An 18,452-nucleotide genomic window follows, 5' to 3' on the forward strand; every position below is an offset into this window, starting at 1 on the left:
AAACTATGCTTTTAAAATAAAAGGTCACCTGTTCTGTTGACTGTGGTATATCATTAAGCAATGCCACAGGGGCATGATATCCTGGCTTCTTCTGACCAAGCAAACTCGTAGATGATGAATAGTCATCGTCATCCTGCAATGAAAACCCCCCAAAAAGCCATAAACAAAATGTTAGAACTTAAAAATTAGAAAGAATATGCAAAGATTCAACATGAAATCAAAAGATCTATTGACAGTGTGATGTCTAAGACCTCCTTCATAAAACTTAGAAACACAATTGGTCTTCTTTCACTTCAAAAACCTATTAAATTCAATTCAGTAAAGTTATCTTTACTTTTAATATGATTAAGCAAGGAATATTTTCTATAGACGTCAATTAAGATAAAGTAGGTATGGACTAGAAAAACCTGTGCATTTAATTTTTTCACAGAAGACAAAATGTTTTTTCAATTTGATAACTACAGCTTATTTTAGAACTTTCTACTTTCTTTTTCTAACTCATGTTTTTTAACACAATTTAACAACCATAGAAACAAATATTTAATTTTAAATGTATTTGCCCCTAGTAGTATGTTTAAACAGAACAATGTTATACTGCTACTTTTCTAGTATAAAAAGTACAACTGTTTGGGAGGCCAAGGTGGGAGAATGGCTTGAGTGTAGGAGTTTTGAGACTAGCCTAGGCAACAGAGACCCGGCTGGGCAAGGTGGCTCACATCTATAATCCCAACACTTTGGGAGGCCGAGGAGAGGGACTAATTGGGCCCAGGAGTTCAAGACCAGACTGGGCAACATGGTGAAACTCTGTCTCTACCAAAAAAATACAAAAATTAGCCAGGTGTGGTGGTGTGCATATGTAGTCCCAGCTACTCAGGAGGCTGAGGTGGGAAAATTGCTTGAACTCGGGAGGCAAAGGCTGCAGTGAGGCATGATCTGGCCACTGCCTTCAGTCTGGGCAACACAGCAAGACTTTGTCTCCAAAAAACAAAACCACATACATAGTGAGATCTCTTCTCTATTGTAATAAAAATAAATAAGAAATAAAAAGTGCAACACGGGGTAATTCTCCAGATCTTAACACCTCACTTATTTTATTTAAAGATAAAGTGACAATTTCCCCCTCAGCTTCTGAAACATATAGCTATCACTTTCTTTTACAATTAGGGTATGAGACCCCCAAATAAAGCGCTAACTAGTCCATGACTGGCTTCTAGAAATTTCACCTTTTGGGACTTTTAAATTTCTCTCAAGAAAAAAAAAGAGGAAGAGAGCCAACTATAAAGTAAAATGTGACTTGAATTTCTTAAAAATAACCAGTTTGGCACCGCATGTTCTCACTCATAGGTGGGAACTGAACAATGAGAACACCTGGACACAGGATGGGGAACATCACACACCGGGGCCTGTCATGGGGTAGGGGGAGGGGGGAGGGATAGCATTAGGAGATACACCTAACATAAATGCCAAGTTAATGGGTGCAGCACACCAATATGGCACATGTATATATACGTAACCTGCACGTTGTGCACATGTACCCTAGAATTTAAAGCATAATAATAAAAAAAAAAAAGAAATATACATCACCTATCCAAAAATTTAAAAAAATAAAAAATAACCGGGCGCGGTGGCTCACGCCTGTAATGCCAGCACTCTGGAAGGCCGAGGCAGGTGGATCACAAGCTCAGGAGATCGAGACCATCCTGGCTAACATGGTGAAACCCCATCTCTACTAAAAATACAAAAAATTAGCCGGACATGGTGGCAGGCATCTGTAGTCCCAGCTACTTGGGAGGCTGAGGCAGAGAATGCTATGAACCCTGGAAGCAGAGCATGCAGTAAGCCGAGACTGCACCACTGCATTCCAGCCTGGGCAACAGAGTGAGACGAAAAAAAAAAAAAACAGTTTGATAATCTATATACACAAAATAAAGTTTATCTGTAACTGAATCACCAAATTTGGAGTTTGGAATGGTCTGATAAAATATAAGCTACCTGGAATACATAAAAAATGCTTTGAGGGAACAGATTTCAAAATGAAAGGCAGTCCTCCTCCATAGGAATTCAAACAGACATGAAAAGCTCATCAATATCAGTACTAAGAAAAATTCTAGGCCGGGCGCAGTGGCTCAAGCCTGTAACTGCAGCACTTTGGGAGGTCAAGGCAGATGGATCACCTGAAGGCATGAGTTCAAGACCAGCCTGGCCAACATGGCGAAACCCCATCTCTACTAAAAATACAAAAATTAGCCAGGCATGGTAGCAGGCGCCTGTAATCCCAGCTACTTGGGAGGCTGAGGCAGGAGAATCACTTGAACCCAGGAGGCAGAGGTTGCAGTCCACTGCACTCAAGCCTGGATGATAGGGCGAGACTGTCTCAAAAAAAAAAAAACAAGAAAAGAAAAGAAAATCCATTCACATTAAGATACCAACAGGAGAAAAACAGTATCAAGTACAAGTCAGTAATCAAATCACAAGGACAAATGGCTATTTACAATTAAGTCACTTCTCACACAGGCTACTCTAGATAGAGCTGATAAGTAACAGTAGGGATTTACTTTACTCTTTACTTTATAACGTTAATGGCTGGCAGGTACTTCACTGGATAAACAAACTAGTCTTTACCATAAATTCTCAGAACAAAGCATTTCCAGTGAAGTTTCTGAACCTTAGAGAGGATACCTCCAGTAGTTTTATCCTCTAAAAGATCCCAAAAATGTTTCTCCAGATTAAACCAGATGGCTGAAACAAAAGTTATTCATATTTCTTGCTCTATCAAAAAAATAACTGACTCTTGTACATAATTTGTAACTTACATCTTCAAGTTCAGTTGCAGCAATTGATGTCACATATCCAGCAAATCTGCTGTCACTTCCACCATAAATTTCCTGGTCATAATAACCTGTAGAATCGAGGCCCACTCCTTGAGCTTCATCAAGAGCTGCCTTCTTGCCTTGAATTTCTCGAATCTGTGCTTCAATATCTATAAAAAGATAATACAGACTTTCTTAATTTCACTTTCCAAAAGAACTCCCAACACAATGCATTTCTTTACCAGGTAATTATCAAAATACTCTCTTAAATACAGAAAATGTACAATAATTGCACCATATAAGAGACCAGTAATCACAACAGTAAGCATGCTCTAGAAATTAAACCATGATAGGCTGGGCGCGTGGCTCACGCCTATAATCCCAACACTTTGGGAGGACGAGGTGGGTGGATCACTTGAGGTCAGGAGTTCGAGACCAGCCTGGCCAACATATAGCAAAAGCCCGGCTCTACTAAAAAATACAAAAAGTAGGTGGGCATGGGGGCATGCACCTGTAGTCCCAGGTATTTGGGAAGCTGAGGCAGGAGAATCACTTTAACCCAGGAGGCAGAGGTTGCAGTGAGCCGAGATCACACCACTGCACTCTAACCTGGGTGACAGAGCAAGACTCTATCTCTCAAAAAAAAAAAAAAAAAAAACCGTGACAAAATATCATCTAACATATAACCCAGCTTCAAATTTCCCCAGTTGCCCTAGTAACCACCTTTATAGATGTTCTTTTTTAACCCATGATCCAATCAAGCACCATATACTCCATTTAGTTGTCACTCTCTTTGCTCTTCTTTAAATACAGACTAGTCTTCCATTTTGTAGTCTTTCCTGACACCAGGTTAATTTTGCAAAGTAATGTTTTGTTTTAATAATCTAAATAATACATAGATGTATAAAGAAATAGTTTCGATTGCAAAAGATTTCTATGGCCTGACAAATAGCTGTTTAAATTCTTGCCAGCCCATGCTGAATTAAGCCCTTTGACACCAGGCACTTTTAAAAAGCTTACTTGCTAGCTGGGCGTGGTAGTCCACGCCTATAATCCCAGCACTTTGGGAGGCCAAGGCAGACGGATCACCTGAAGTCAGGCGTTCGAGACCAGCCTGGCCAAGATGGTGAAACCTCCTCTCTAGTAAAAATACAAAGTTAGCCAGGTGTAATGGCGCACGCCTGTAGTCCCAGCTACTCAGGAGGCTGAGGCAGGAGAACTGCTTGAACCCAGGAGGCCAAGGTTGCAGTGAGCCGAGATCACATGCCACTGCACTTTAGCCTGGGCAAAGAGCAAAACTCATCTCAAATAAATAAATAAATATATAAATAAAAATTAGGCCAGGCGCAGTGGCTCACACCTGCAATCCCAGCACTTCAGGAGGCCGAGGCAGGCAGATCACCTGAGGTCAGGAGTTCAAGACCAGCCTGGCCAATGTGGTAAAACCCCATCTCTACTAAAAATACAAAAATTAGCCGGGCATGGTGGCAGGCGCCTGTAATCCCAGCTACTCGGGAGGCTGAGGCAGGAGAATCGCTTGAACCCGGAAGGCAGAGGTTGCAGTAAGCCGAGATCACGCCATTGCACTCCAGCCTGGACGACAAAAGCAAAACTCCGTCTCAAAAAATAAATAGATAAATAAATAAATAAAAATAAAAAATAAAAAAGCTCAATTGCTAGCTGCATGAATCAAAAGATAAAGATTCAAATAGCATCCTGTATTTGCAAAACCTCCCACCCCCCAGCTAAGGGAGAAAGCCCTCTATAGTTCCTCAAGATAGATGTGCAGGATAACAAAATGTCCTTATCTAGTCTAAGGCACAGCTGGGTCACATTTCCACGTAAGAAAGGAACAGGAGCAGGTCTCAGAAACTGGAGGCAAGACACGGTAACTCACGCATGTCATCCAAACACTTTGGAAGGCTGAGGTGGGCGGATCACTTGAGCCCAGGAGTTCAAAACCAGCCTGGGCGACATGGCAAAACCCTATCTCTACAAAAAATACTAATAGCCAGGTATGCTGGCAAACCTATAGTCCCCTGCCACTTAGGGGGCTGAGGTGGGAGGACTGTTTGAGCCCCGGAGGTCAAGGCTGCAGTGAGCCACGATTGCTGCCACTGCACTCCAGTCTGGATGAGAGAGAGACTGTCTCAGAAACAAAGAAACAGAAAGAAAGAAACTCAAAATGATAGAATAGTTTTAATGCTGAATTTAGCAGCCCCACTTGTGATCGGATCTCAAAATTATTATAGTGTGTTGTGTTACACAGCACCACTACATGTGCACAGATGTTACTTTGTCCCCAAACCATTACAGCAGCCCAGGCAGCCAGAAATATCCTCACACGAGCAGGGTGGTTCTTTTTACTATGATCTCTACTTTTATTTCTGTTTGTAGTTTTATATTTTGAAAAATTTAATCTACATTTGCCCCACTCCCACCCCCTTTGGGCATTTTCTTTTTTTTTCTTTTTTTGAGGCGGAGTTTTGCTCTTGTTGCCCAGGCTGGAGTGCAGTGGCTCGATCTCGGCTCACTGCAACCTCCGCCTCCCAAGTTCAAGCCATTCTCCTGCCTCAGCCTCCCAAATAGTTGGGATTACAGATGCCCACCACCACGCCCAGCTTCAGACTTTTTTTTTAAACCACAGGTGCATTTATCACTTTTACCTAAACAGGTTTTTGTTAAAGAACCACAAATGCTACTTCCACAAGGATTTAGGTAAGAAACAAATGGGTGAATCAGGACAAACAGTCTGCAATCTCCTCTACAGCATTAGTCTAAGGACCACCTACAAAGAAATGACCTGGTGCATCTGTTACAAAGGTGGAATCCTAGGTCCTGGATACATTAACTCCGAACCTCCAACTCAGGCTGAGCCCAGGATTCTGCATCATTAACAAACACCCTAGGAAACTATTTTACCTGGCCCTTCATCTCTCCCATTTCCAACCCCAGCCCACCCCCTACCAAATTTTCCAATTTAGAGCATCATTTTATACTTTTCTCTACCTCATACACAACTAAAAAATAGGAAAGGGGTGCTGTTTTATAAAAACTGCACACTACACATATTGTGCAACTTGCTTTTTCCCCCTTATCAAGCATCTCTCTTATTTTCCGTCTAAAGAACTTTTCCAACCTAAAGTTTCAGCAACTAGTTCCTCATTTGGATAACACTTATTCAGGAACTAATTTCAGCTACTGAATTTTACCTATTGATTTTATGTACCTGCTGATTAGCATCAGAGTTTTCCAATTACAAAGGTTCATAAAATACTTAAATAGTGTTGGTATGAAATCTGTGTAAATCATGACTAGGTTCTTATTAAAATTTAGTAACAAAATTACCCAGCCCAAAATCTCCTGGGGCTATGCAGCTGTTTGTAGTTAATTAATCCTAAGGGGAGTTTATTACTGAACTTCTTATAGGCAGTACAATTAAATGTTTATATGCAAATGAGGTATTGTTTTCTGTCTGCTGGAAACTATGGATATAAAGTCCAAAAAGCTAATGGGCTTTGTTAACACACTGCAAACTGCAGCACATTTACACATACACCATGCGATCCATAAAATTAAGATATCAGATTCCATAAAACTCAGCAGCTTATTATGCAATTCAGAGAACTAAAAACTCAGAAATTTCTTAATAAACTATGTGCCAAAATACCAAACATAATACACCCAAATATTTATGAGCAAACAAATTATTACCATGACATTCATAAATAAGGTAACTTTGTATCTGAGGTTTCATTTTCAAAATAAATAAATAAAAAGGTGGGAAAAAATACGGCAGAAAATGAAGAACTGATAAAGCTGAGCAGTGGGTTAGTGTTCATTATATTTTGTCCTATTCTCTTCTGTATGTTAAAATATTTCATAAAAGGTAATCTGGGCTAGGCATGGTGGCTCACGCCTGTAATCCCAGCACTTTGGGAGGCCGAGGCGGGTGGATCACGAGGTCAGGAGTTCAGGACCAGCCTGGCCAAGATGGTGAAACCCCGTCTCTACTAAAAATATAAAAATTAGCCAGGCATGGTGGCGGGTGCCTGGAATCCCAGCTACTTGGGAGGCTGAGTCAGAGAATTGCTTGAACCCCAGAGGGAGAGGATGCAGTGAGCCGAGATCGTACCACTGCACTCCAACCTAGGCGACAGAGCAAGACTCCATCTCAAATAAATAAATAGATTAATTAATTAATAAAAAGGTAATGAGGCTGGGCACTTTGGGATGCCCACGCAGGCAGATCACTTGAGTTCACAAGTTCAAGGCCAGCCTAAGCAATATGACGAAACCCTGTCTCTACAAAAATTAGACAAAAATACAAAAATTAGTCACTACAGGTGCACACCTGTAGTCCCAGATACTCAGGAGGCTGAGGTCAGAGGATGGCTTGAGCCCAGGAGGCAGAGGTTGCAGTGAGCTGAGATCACACCACTGCACTCTAGCCTGGGTGTTAGAGCCAGGCCTTGTCTCTAAATAAGTAAATAAATAAATAGGTAACCTGTAGAAGTAATTAAAAGTAATTTTCCAAATTTTTCTCTCCCCTATCCATGCCAGCCAAGGTTTGTAAAATTCCACTTCAAATTTTGTATCTCTGGGAATGACAATGTTGTCTCTAACTCCGTATTTTCAAAGCCAACACTAAGTTACAGCCTGGTGTGTAAGTATTCCTATAATTTCTTAAATATAAACTGACTAAAAATGTGCAAATAGATCATTTCTGACAACAAATGATCAATGCATAAAACTGCTTGGCAACTGGCTGAGCACAGTGGCTGACACCTGTAATCCCAGCACTTTGAGAAGTCAAGGCAGTTGAATCACTTGAGATCAGGAGTTCAAAGCCAGCCTGGCCAACATGGTGAAACCCTGTCTTCACTAAAAATACAAAAATTAGCCAGGCATGGTGGTGGCACGCCTGTAATCCCAGCTACTCAGAAGGCTGAGGCATGAGAATCGCTTGAACCTGGGAGGTGGAGGTTGCAGTGAGCCGAGATCACAGCACTGCACTCTGGCCTGGGCAACAAGAGAATCACTTGAGTCCGGGAGGCAGAGGTTGCAGTGAGCCAAGATCACGCCACTGCACTCCAGCCTGGACAACACAGTGAAACTCCACCTCAAAAAAAAGGGGGGGGGGGGCGGTTGGCAACTATGAAAATAAAAAATGAGAGAACATACCAAAATGAGTAACCAGAGGTCAAAAACAATGAAGACTTGAGGCAAAGAAACGTCTATGCTAATAATCTCTTCCAACTTCAATTATGACCAACATGAACAAATCCTGTTCCAGCCTAATCCCTTCCCAATTTGGACTCACAGTTCAATACATTCAGATGTGAAGACAAAGAAAAAAGGGATACTGTCTGCTAGTGACTAAGCAAGAAGAAACTAGGACCTCCTATTGGCCACACAAAACTGCCAAAAGCTGGCACTCTTTAACACATTTAAACCCTTAAATATTCCAATTTCCACACTGTTGTGCATATCAATAGTTTCTGCCTTTTTATTACTGGGTAGTATTCCACTGTACTACAGTGTGTTTATCCTGTCTCTAGTTGAAGTACATCGAGCTGTTTGCAGTAATTACAAGTAAGGCTACTGTAAACATTTGTTTAGAGGTTTTTGTGTGAAGACAGGTTTTAATAACACTAGGGTAGGCCGGGCACGGTGGCTCACGCCTGTAATCCCAGCACTCTGGGAGGCCGATGTGGATGGATCACCTGAGGTCAGGAGTTCGAGACCAGTCTGGCCAATATGGTGAAACCCCATCCCTACTAAAAATACAAAAATTAGCTGGGTGTGATGGCGCGCGTCTGTAGTCCCAGCTACTCGGGAGGTTGAGGCAGAAGTATCGCTTGAACCCGGGAGGCGGAGCTTGCAGTGAGCCGAGATTGTGCGACTGCACTCCAGCCTGAACAGAGCGAGACTCTGTCTCAAAAACAAAAACAAAAAAACACTAGGGTAAACATCTATACCTACGAATGGGATTGCTGGATCCTATAGTAAATAAGTGTTTACCTTTATAAGAAACTTAGAAAGCCTTTTTGATGGGTTTACTTCTGCAAGTTTAAGAGCAGAGGAGAGCAGAATGTGTAACAGAAAAAGAAGAATTCTGAGAGATGAAATGGAGGATAGAGATTAAGGGAACAAGTAAGATAAAGAGAAGCTGGGACAAGTGAGGTTAGTAAAATTCCAATTATGTAGTAGCAGAAAAAGGAGTACGGGGTAGAAATAGGTGATATGGATTACCTAAACTACCTGATTTTCTAGAGGAAAGCCACATTTCTGTTCCCTGCCTCAACCTCTCCCCTACCTCCATCTTTAGTAAAACCCACTCACTGGGGGTAGGGTAGGGATATATGCTAGGACTCTTGGCTATTGATTCTGAAATCTTAAAAAGAAGTGATTCCCTATCTTGACGGTATATTTAGTATCCTAAAACTGAAGTTACAGGTAGTCCTTAAAATCCTGAGTTGTCATATCCAACTGTAGTTTTTAAAAATGTCTTAGACAAGAGATCAAAGCACTTAGTGAAGTGTATATCAGACTTGTATTTACCAAAGAGCCATGCTAAAGGAAAAGCCTTGATGGTATATTGCCAAGAATAAGGTTTTTCTTAAATTGGTCATCTTATTTTCAATATATGTGTATAACTGTGTGTCATACAAAACAGGTAGCAGTTAGGCTTGTTAGAAAAATGAAGGGTAGGCCGGGCATGGTGGCTCATGCCTGCAATCCCAGCACTTCGGGAAGCCGAAGCAGGCAGATCACCTGAGGTCGGGAGTTCAAGACCAGCCTGACCAACATGGAGAAACCCCATCTCTACTAAAAATACAAAATTAGCCGGGCGTGGTGGCGCATGCCTATAATTCCAGCTACTCCAGAGGCTGAGGCAGGAGAATCGCTTGAACCCAGGAGGCAGAGCTTGCAGTGAGCCAAGATCACGCCATTGCACTCCAGCCTGGGCAACAAGAGCGAAACTCCGTCTCAAAAAAAAAGAAAGAAAGAAAAGAAAACTGAAGAGTATATTTATTGCCACTAAAATTACGGTGGGGGGAGAACCAGAATGTGCAAATCCTTTTTAAGATTTCCTTCCCAGGGCCAGGCGCGATGGCTCACGCCTGTAATCCCAGGACTTTGGGAGGCCAAGGCAGGCGGATCACAAGGTCAGGAGCTCGAGACCATCCTGGCTAACACGGTGAAACCCCGTCTCTATTAAAAATACAAAAAAATTAGCCAGGCATGGTGGCTGGCACCTGTAGTCCCAGCTACTCAGGAGGCATAGGCAGGAGAATGGCATGAACCCGGGAGGAGGAGCTTGCAATGAGCCAAGATCGTGCCACTGCACTCCAGTCTGGTCGACAGAGTGAGACTCCGTCTCAAAAAGAAAAAAAAAAATGAAGAAAAAAAAAGATTTCCTTCCTGGCCGGGCATGGTAGCTCACGCCTACAATCCCAGCACTTTGGTAGACTGAGGTGGGTGAACCACCTGAGGTGAGGAGTTCAAGATCAGCCTGGCCAACATGGCGAAACACTGTCTCTACTAAAAATACAAAAATCAGCTGAGCATGGTATCAGGTGCCTGTAGTCCCACCTACTCAGGAGGCTGAGGCAAGAGAATCACTTGAACCCGGGGGGCAAAGGTTGCAGTGAGTTGAGATCATGCCATTGCGCTCCAGCCTGGACAACAGAGCAAGACTCTGTCTCAAAAAAAAAAAAAAAAAAAATTTCCTTCCCATGACTAGCACAACCTAAACCTGAAGTATGATTTCAGAACTATGCTCATACTTAGAGCCAATAATTTTCTGGGTGCTTCCATTGCTTGTGGGCCCCCTAACATCTTAATTGCAGCAGTAATGGGAAGGCGGGATCCAGTTTTGACAGCCACTTTCCCCAATTCCTCCAGACTGTGGGAAACCACAGGACAAAGGTTCTGCAACAAATGAAGTGCAAGGAAAAAGAAAGAGACAAGAGGAACCTATGAACTGAAAAAGATTTAAGAGATAAATCATTCAATCACAATGTACTGTGAAATGAAAAAGATATAAGAGAAACCAACCAATCAAAATGTTATCAGTTTTCTTGGAAGCCTGACTGAAACTGAAAAACAAAGTTTAAAAGAATAGGTAAAACAGAACACTGACTAGATATTTTATTATTTTAATTTTAGGTGTAATCATGGTATTATCTTTTTAAGTCCTTACATAGAAATACACACTGAAATATTTATGGATAAAGTGGTATGTCTAAGATCTGCTTCAAAATAATGGGAAGAGTAGAAGGGACCAGTGTACAAATTAAACAAAGTTGGCCTAAGCTTGTAACTGTTGAAGCTAGGTGATAAGTATATGAGGGGTTCATTTTACTACTCACGGTACTTTTTCGTTTTGTTATTTTGTTTTGAGACGAAGTCTCACTCTGTTGCCCTGGCTGAAGTGCAGTGGCACGATCTCAGCTCACTGCAACCTCCACCTCCTGGTTCAAGAGATTCTCCTGCCTGAGCCTCCCAAGCAGGTGGGATTACAGGCACGCACCACCAAGCCCAGCTAATTTTTGTATTTTTAGTAGAGACGGGGTTTCACCATGTTGGTCAAGCTGGTCTCAAACTCCTGACCTCTGGTGATCCATCCACATCAGCCTCCCAAAGTGCTGGGATTACAGGCGTAAGCCACCGTGCCCAGCCTACCCTAGTGTTATTAAAACCTGTCTTCACACACTGTGCCCGGCCTGTTGTTTTGTTTTTTTTGAGACAGAGTCCTGCTCTGTTGCCCAGGCTGGAGTACAGTGCCAGCCGCTCTACTTTTCTGTATGTTTGCAGTCTCAAGCAATCCTCCTGTCTTGACTTCCCAAAATGCTGGGATTGTATGCGTCAGCAACTCCTGGCCTCCTGTATTTTAAAACTCAGACCTACATATCAAACTCTTTAGAAAAACAATTCATACCTGATAAAACTATTTAACTGCTCCCCACCAATTCTGTCCCTCTGATTTCCCCTCCTGTGCCTTTTCTTCTTCTTCTTTTTTTTTTGAGACAGAGTTTCACTCAGTCGCCCAGGCTGGAGTGCAGTGGCATGATCTCAGCTCACTGCAACCTCCGCCTCCTGGGTTCAAGCGATTCTCCTGCCTCAGCCTCCCGAGGAGCTGGGATCACAGGCGCATGCCACCATGCCCGGTTAATTTTTTTGTACTTTTAGTAGAGAGGGGGTTTTGCCATGTTGGCCAGGCTGGTCTAGAACTCCTGACCTTGGGTGATCTGCCCACCTCAGCCTCCCAAAGTGCTGGGATTATAGGTGTGAGACACCGTGCCTAGCCCTTTTCTTCTTTCTAAGCCTTAGATCCTGCTAAACCCAACTTGTAGCACTTCTTCCTCGATTTTTATTTTTCATTTTTCGTCTGGATTATTTTCAGTGTTCTAATCACTGCTCATTACATGTTACAGAGATACTGCCCTCAGATGTTAATGTCTCATGTACACCTTTCAGTCTGGTCCCTAAGTGATATCTACTCTCCTTCAGCCAGATGTAACTGGTGAACAAATATTTCCCAAATACAAGACTTCTAAAAGACATCACAGAAAAACAGGAAGTATATTCTGAATCCCAACCCTCAACTTTTTCATTAAACAAAACTCCAATAGGACAACTAACTATAATATAAATCATTTTACTGAACACTACAAACAATACTGATAAATTGATTCCTAAATGATTAATTCTATTGAAAAAAAATTTCAAGGCCAGGCATCGTGGCTCACACCTGTAATCCTAGCACGGTGGGAGGCCAAGGCAGGAGGACTGCTTGAGCCCAGGAGTTCCAGATCAGCCTGGGTAACATAGCGAGATCCCATCTCTAAAAAAAAATTGTAAAAATTAGCCAGGCATGGTGGCACACGCCTGTAGTTGTAGCTACTCAGGAGGCTGAAATGGGAGGATCACTTGAGCCCAGCAATTGTAGGTTAAGTGAGCTATGATCACGCCACTGCACTCCAACCTGGGCAACAGGGCAAGACCCGGTCTCAAAAATAAACACAGGAAAAAATATATATATCAGCAAGATACACAATAACAAAACTATAACTATTCCAGCCATTTATCAAGCAAAGAATTAGGGAAAAAACTTTTTCAGCTTTGTGATGTCCCAAAAAATCTAATTCAAAGGATTAGTGGCAAAACAAGCTGATATACAGGATTTCTGGTTAAACCATTTTCCCCTTACAAAACAGAGAAGAATGTGTGTTCCCTGTTTGCCAAAGTCAGCAGTATCTGAAGAACTGCTGGATGGCAAGATAATGCATATTCATAACCATACACCTGACATAATTTAATATGCGGAAAGATCTAAAAGATTATCTGATTTGAGTAATTCCAGTTCTTTTTATATTTCAATCCTGGAAAGCATAAGCCACATTGGCCAGGGTAAAATATAATCAAATTGGTTAAAGAGGATGTGAGGCCTGATCCTAATAGAAATGTTTGAAAGGGTTCAGGCATGGTGGCTCATGCCAGTAATCCCAGCACTTTGGGAGGCCAAGGTGGGAGGATCACTTGTGGTCAGAAGTTTTGAGACCAGCCTGGCCAACATGGCGAAACCCCGTCTCTAAAAATACAAAAATTAGTTGGCTGTGGTGGCATATGCCTGTGATACCAGTACTCGGGAGCCTGAAGCAGGAGAATCGCTTGAACCTAAAAGGCAGAGGTTGCTGTGAGCCGAGATTGCACCACTGCACTTCAGCCTGGGCAACAGAACAAGACTCTATCTCAAAAAAAAATAAAAAATAAAAAAAGAAATGTTTGAAAGGAATATGACAGCAAAATAAATAAATAAATAGTTACCAGTTTATCTCAATCTTGGAGCTAAAGAGAAGAGAAAATCTTAACACAATAGACTATTCTAAGCAATATAACATTTATACTGAGTGCTATAGCGGCGCTGCCCCAAAAAGCATTAATTCTGCTTCAGTTTATCAAAAACGGCTTAACAAGAGAAAACAGTGATGGACCATGAAGAACCAGAGTTCCATTAGGAAAGAAGCAACAAGCTATGTCAGTATTATGTGTATTTCTACTAAACATTTATCATCCCCTGACATATCCCATAGGGATGAGCACAGACAGTGCTCAAGTATTGAATGTTCTGCTATTTTCTTATGGCATCACTTAATTCACATTGATAGAATAATCTCAAAAATAACAAGTTTGGCCAATGAATAGCAATAGACCAAAGCTTTTAGCTGGGTTTCTAAAAAATTCAGGAAAACTGATCAGAATTTTGATTTTCCTGTCTGAGGGCATCTTATACTGAAGTTACCAATAAGTAAGTATCAAAGCTATAATATCAATATCCCCAAATGAATAACCTCCTGAATGAACAAAAACAGCACATCTTTATATTTTCTATTTAATTTGCAAAGGTTATATTTGAGATAGTCTAAATTAGGCCTAAGAATACTAAGAGAGCATTTAAATCCTAAATACCTAAAATAGTATACTAATATTAAAGTCATTGCCAATTCATTAGCATGTTTGATAAATAGCAGAAAGCTGGACTTCAGGTCCTCTGGGTGACCCAACTATTCAAAGCCATTCACATTCTGGTCCTAATCCAACCTTTCCAGATTCATTTATTTCTTCTCTCTTTGCACCCTCTGTTCCTGCTACAGTGGACTGCTACTCAAACACACCTTTCACGATTCAATACCTTGTTACAAGATGTTCTCAGGCTCAGATGTCCTTCCCGATTTAAAACTGACTGATCCTTTTAAAACAGGGACATGTAACCTCCTCAGTGAAATAACACTAAGCATAATCATTCCGTTACCCAGGTTCCCAGAACATGTTGCTTGTTCTTCTACTTAAGCATGCATTTGGCCTCATGAGAGAATGAGGACATACACATCTGTTTCCCCTATCAGACTGTAAAATTTTGGATGGCCTCAGTCTGTTACCTCTCACAGACTAATACCGAGCCACATACCCAGAAAGAACATATGAAACAAAAGTGACTTAGAAGTCTCGTTCTCAGTGAAAATCTCGGATTCCAAGTCAGAAATCAAAGAATGCAGTTCCAACTTCTCATGCCTCGTCTTTTCTGAAAAGTGATCCCATTTTCTGTCATCTCTGGATACTTCCTAATGAACTCCAGTCTATTCCCAACGTTTTCCTAATTTGCACACTCTGTATTCCATAAAACGATCAACTAGCTTGAAAGCTTCGGCCATTAATGAAAGTAATTTATCTTTTCCTCTTCCATCTGCTCCTCCAATAACCAGTCTCCAAAGAAAAAGATCAATATTATACTAAAAGTGACTAAGGGAGGGAAAACAACTACCAGATTTTATCCCCAAATCGTTTCGTGCAAGTAAAATAAGCAAGTAACTGACGCTTGAAGACACACAAGGGTAGGAGTAACGGAATCTCGGTTTAACCAAATTCGATTCAGTCTGCTGGAAAAGCGGCTGCCGTATTTCAGTGCTTTTCTGACCCTCTTCTGCACAAACTATGCGGACGACAGTGTCGAGAGGCGAGTGAGACTTTCTCCCCATGCCCGCTTCCCCGATCCCTTGCCCACGACTCCTACTGAGGAAGCCGCTTAAACGAGGCCCTCTGGTCAGAGAAGAGAAGCTACTCTGAAGTAGCAGGTCCCAAATACTGAACAAAGCGCCTGTCGGAGGTGTAAGAGGAGGACGCCATTACGCGGGGCAGTGGCCTGCGCCGCTGGCGCGGAAGAGACGACCCTTGGCCCCGAAACGCGGGCTCGGCTCCTACGAAAGAAACCATAGGAAAAGGCAGAATCCTAGGAAGAAAGGCTTTTATTAGGCTAGCAACGAAGAAAACACGTAAGTAAGGAAAGACCGCTTACCTTCGTGAGTCTTGGCGATCTTCGCCATTTTGTCCACTCGAACACACAGACGGAACTGGCGCTCCCAAGAACTTCCGCTCGTCGCCGCCGCCACGGAGAAAAATAGCGGGGGGGGCTGCACTCTGCGCGTGCGCGAAACAGGAGCGCGCTCCGTCGGGTGACACGTGACAGAGCTGCCACCTAGAGGGAACCGCGAGGTGCATTGTGGGTGGGGGAGGAGACACGGTTGGGCCCTGAAGCCGCCTGCGTGGTGACCCAGGAAATCCCCGAGCCGAGCCGTAAGGTCCTTAAGTGAGTAACTTTGCCCTGGAGGAAAGTGGATTCTACGAGGGGAGTTAAGAACAGACACTGAGTCCCAGCAACTCTGGAGGCTGAGGCGGGAGCATCGCTTGAGCCCAGGAGTTCGAGGCAGCCGTGAGCCGTAATCGTGTCGCGCCACTGTACTCAAGCCTCCCGACCGGGCGACAGAGCAAGACCCCGAGACCCCTCCCATAAAAAAAAAAAAATGAACACTGTACGAAACACTGCGGTTTCAGAGCTGGAAGAGACCTCAGACATTCAATCCCTTTTCCCAAAATTGACCGGAAGAGCTCGAGGAAAACTTTCCCTTGCAGCTGCCTCAGTCTTTACAGTGCTTAGTTACGAAGACAGTCTTAACAGTCTTATCTTTCGCCCTGTAATTCAAGGTCATTTTTCATTCTTTCTGTTTAATAATTGCAAATAATTTGGGTAGGAATTTCGTTGAGCCTCACAAATCGTTACTGAGTTGCACAGTGAGAATCTTGTCACCCTTTTAAAGCCTTTTACTTCATGGGTTCTTAGAAAACCACTTATCGTCATTATTAACATTCATTAGATGTTTCTCTTAAATCCTAGACGGTATTCCTAAATCAGGAATTTTAATAGATCAGAATACGGCAGTCTGTTTTCCTAGGTATCAATTATTATATAACCTTGTACTGTCACACTGGTCTTGGACTTCGACGATGAAAAAGAAAGAAAGGCTCAGAAAGATGGGTCCCGGAAGCAGCCCAGGAAAACAGGTAGTTATCAAGGTTAGAGCCATCACAAAGAAAGGAGTACCTCGCTATGTGATAAACCTGCAACCCAAATACTAACCATACCATGGGTCAGTATGGTCGTTTGAAGGGAGGGAAATGGTATGGGTGTATTCCTCTTGCAGGAAGACCCCATCTACTTTGGGTAAAGTGAGGAGCCATTTTCCTGAGGCTAGGGGTAGGTGGAAGATATATGCACAATGGCACTGGACTGAGAGCTTAGATAACCTGTCCCTGGTGACTCCTGACCTGCAGCCTTGCTCCCTCTTTCCCTCTCACCAGACTCCCTCCCTTCTTCGGATCAGGTGACACAAACGATTTTTTTTCTGTTTTGTTGACACAGAGTCTTGGTTTGTTGCCCAAGCTGGAGGGCAGTGGTGCGATCACAGCTGACCCTAACTTCGACTTTAAGATTCAAGAGACTCTCCTGCCTCAGTCTCCAGAGTAGCTAGTACCACCAACATGGGCCACCATACCCAGCTAATTTTTATTTTTTGTAGAATGAGATCTTACTGTATTCCCCAGGGTGATCTCAAACTCTTGGCCTCAAGCACTCCTCCTGCCTCAGCCTCCCAAAGTGCTGGGATTACAGGCATGAGCCACCACAGATTTTTATTAGCATCAGTAAAAGAATAAATTTGATAAATTAAAATTTTTGGCCAGGCGTGGTAGCTCATGCCTGTAATCCCAGCACTTTGGGAGGCTGAGGCAGGCGGATCACGAGGTCAGGAGTTCAAAACTAGCCTGACCAACACGGTGAAACCCCATCTCTTGTAAAAACACAAAACTTAGCCGGGCATGGTGGCATGTGCCTATAATCCCAGCTACTCAGGAGGCTGAGGCAAGAGAATCGCTTGAACCCAGGAGGCGGAGGTTGCTGTGAGCGGAGATCGCACCACTGCACTCCAGCCTGGGCAACAGAGCGAGACTCCGTCTCAAAAAAAAAAAAAAAAAAAAGATGTGATGGTTAATTTTAAGTGTCAACTTGACTGGATTAAGGAATACCTAGAAACCTGGTAAAGCTATTTTGTGGTGTGTCTGTATGAGTGTTTCCAGAGATTAGCGTGTGAGGACAAGTGGGCTAGGTGGGGAAGATCCGCCCTCCGTGTGGCCAGGTACCATCCAGTCGGCCGGGGACCCCAGGAAGAACAGAAGCATAGAAAAGGTGAAAATGTCAGTTTATGTGCGAAGGCTGGCTACATCCAATCTTCCTCCATTGTTGTTTTTGGACAACAACCCCAAGCTGCTCAACCTCTGGAATCCTGGATTTACACCAGCAGCACCCTGTCCCCACCCCTTCCTCCTGGTTCTCAGGCCTTCGTCCTTGGGCTGAGTTACATCATTGTCTTCGCTGATTCTAAACCTTAGGACTTGGACTGAGCTACCAGCATCTCAGGGCCTCCAGTTTGCAGATGGCCTGTCAAGGGACTTAGTCTCCAAAATTGCAGGAGCCAGTTTCCCTAATAAATCTCAATGTGATAGTTCTTATCCCACAGGCCCACTTTAGTTTAGTTTAGTTTTGCTTTGTTTTTAGAAATGGGGTCTTGCTCTGTTGCCCCAGCTGTGGTGCAGTGGCTCACTCCAGCCTCAAACTCCTGGGCTCTGGTGATCCTCCCAACTCAGCCTCCTGAGTAGCTAGGATTACAGGTGCACACCACCATGCCCAGCTACTTTTTAGTTTGTTTTTTTTTTGAGACAGAATCTTACTCTTTCACCCAGGCT

The 18,452-nt window shown here is 42.9% G+C and overlaps 1 protein-coding gene across 3 annotated transcripts in view; it reads right to left on the reverse strand.

Moving 5' to 3' along the window:
• Nucleotides 1-17,146, reverse strand: part of SF3B1 (splicing factor 3b subunit 1) — a 46,093-nt gene extending 28,947 nt beyond the window's left edge. Inside the window, exons 1-3 of one of the 3 annotated variants that reach the window (XR_008501107.2) lie at nt 15,673-15,769; nt 2,814-2,980; nt 29-133 (exon numbers count right to left, since the gene is read on the reverse strand). Coding sequence is in view for 2 of the 3 variants with exons in the window: in XM_054478364.2 (XP_054334339.1) it covers nt 29-133; nt 2,814-2,980; nt 15,673-16,165 (765 nt within the window). In the remaining variant the exon portion in view is untranslated. Of the gene's footprint in view, nt 1-28; nt 134-2,813; nt 2,981-15,672 lie in introns of all 3 variants that reach the window. The other 2 variants (XM_054478364.2, XM_063647787.1) reach the window with 2 other exon arrangements.
• Nucleotides 17,147-18,452: the final 1,306 nt, after the last annotated feature.

Source organism: Pongo pygmaeus, chromosome 11, assembly GCF_028885625.2.
Source record: "Pongo pygmaeus isolate AG05252 chromosome 11, NHGRI_mPonPyg2-v2.0_pri, whole genome shotgun sequence".
Lineage (NCBI taxonomy): Eukaryota > Metazoa > Chordata > Mammalia > Primates > Hominidae > Pongo > Pongo pygmaeus.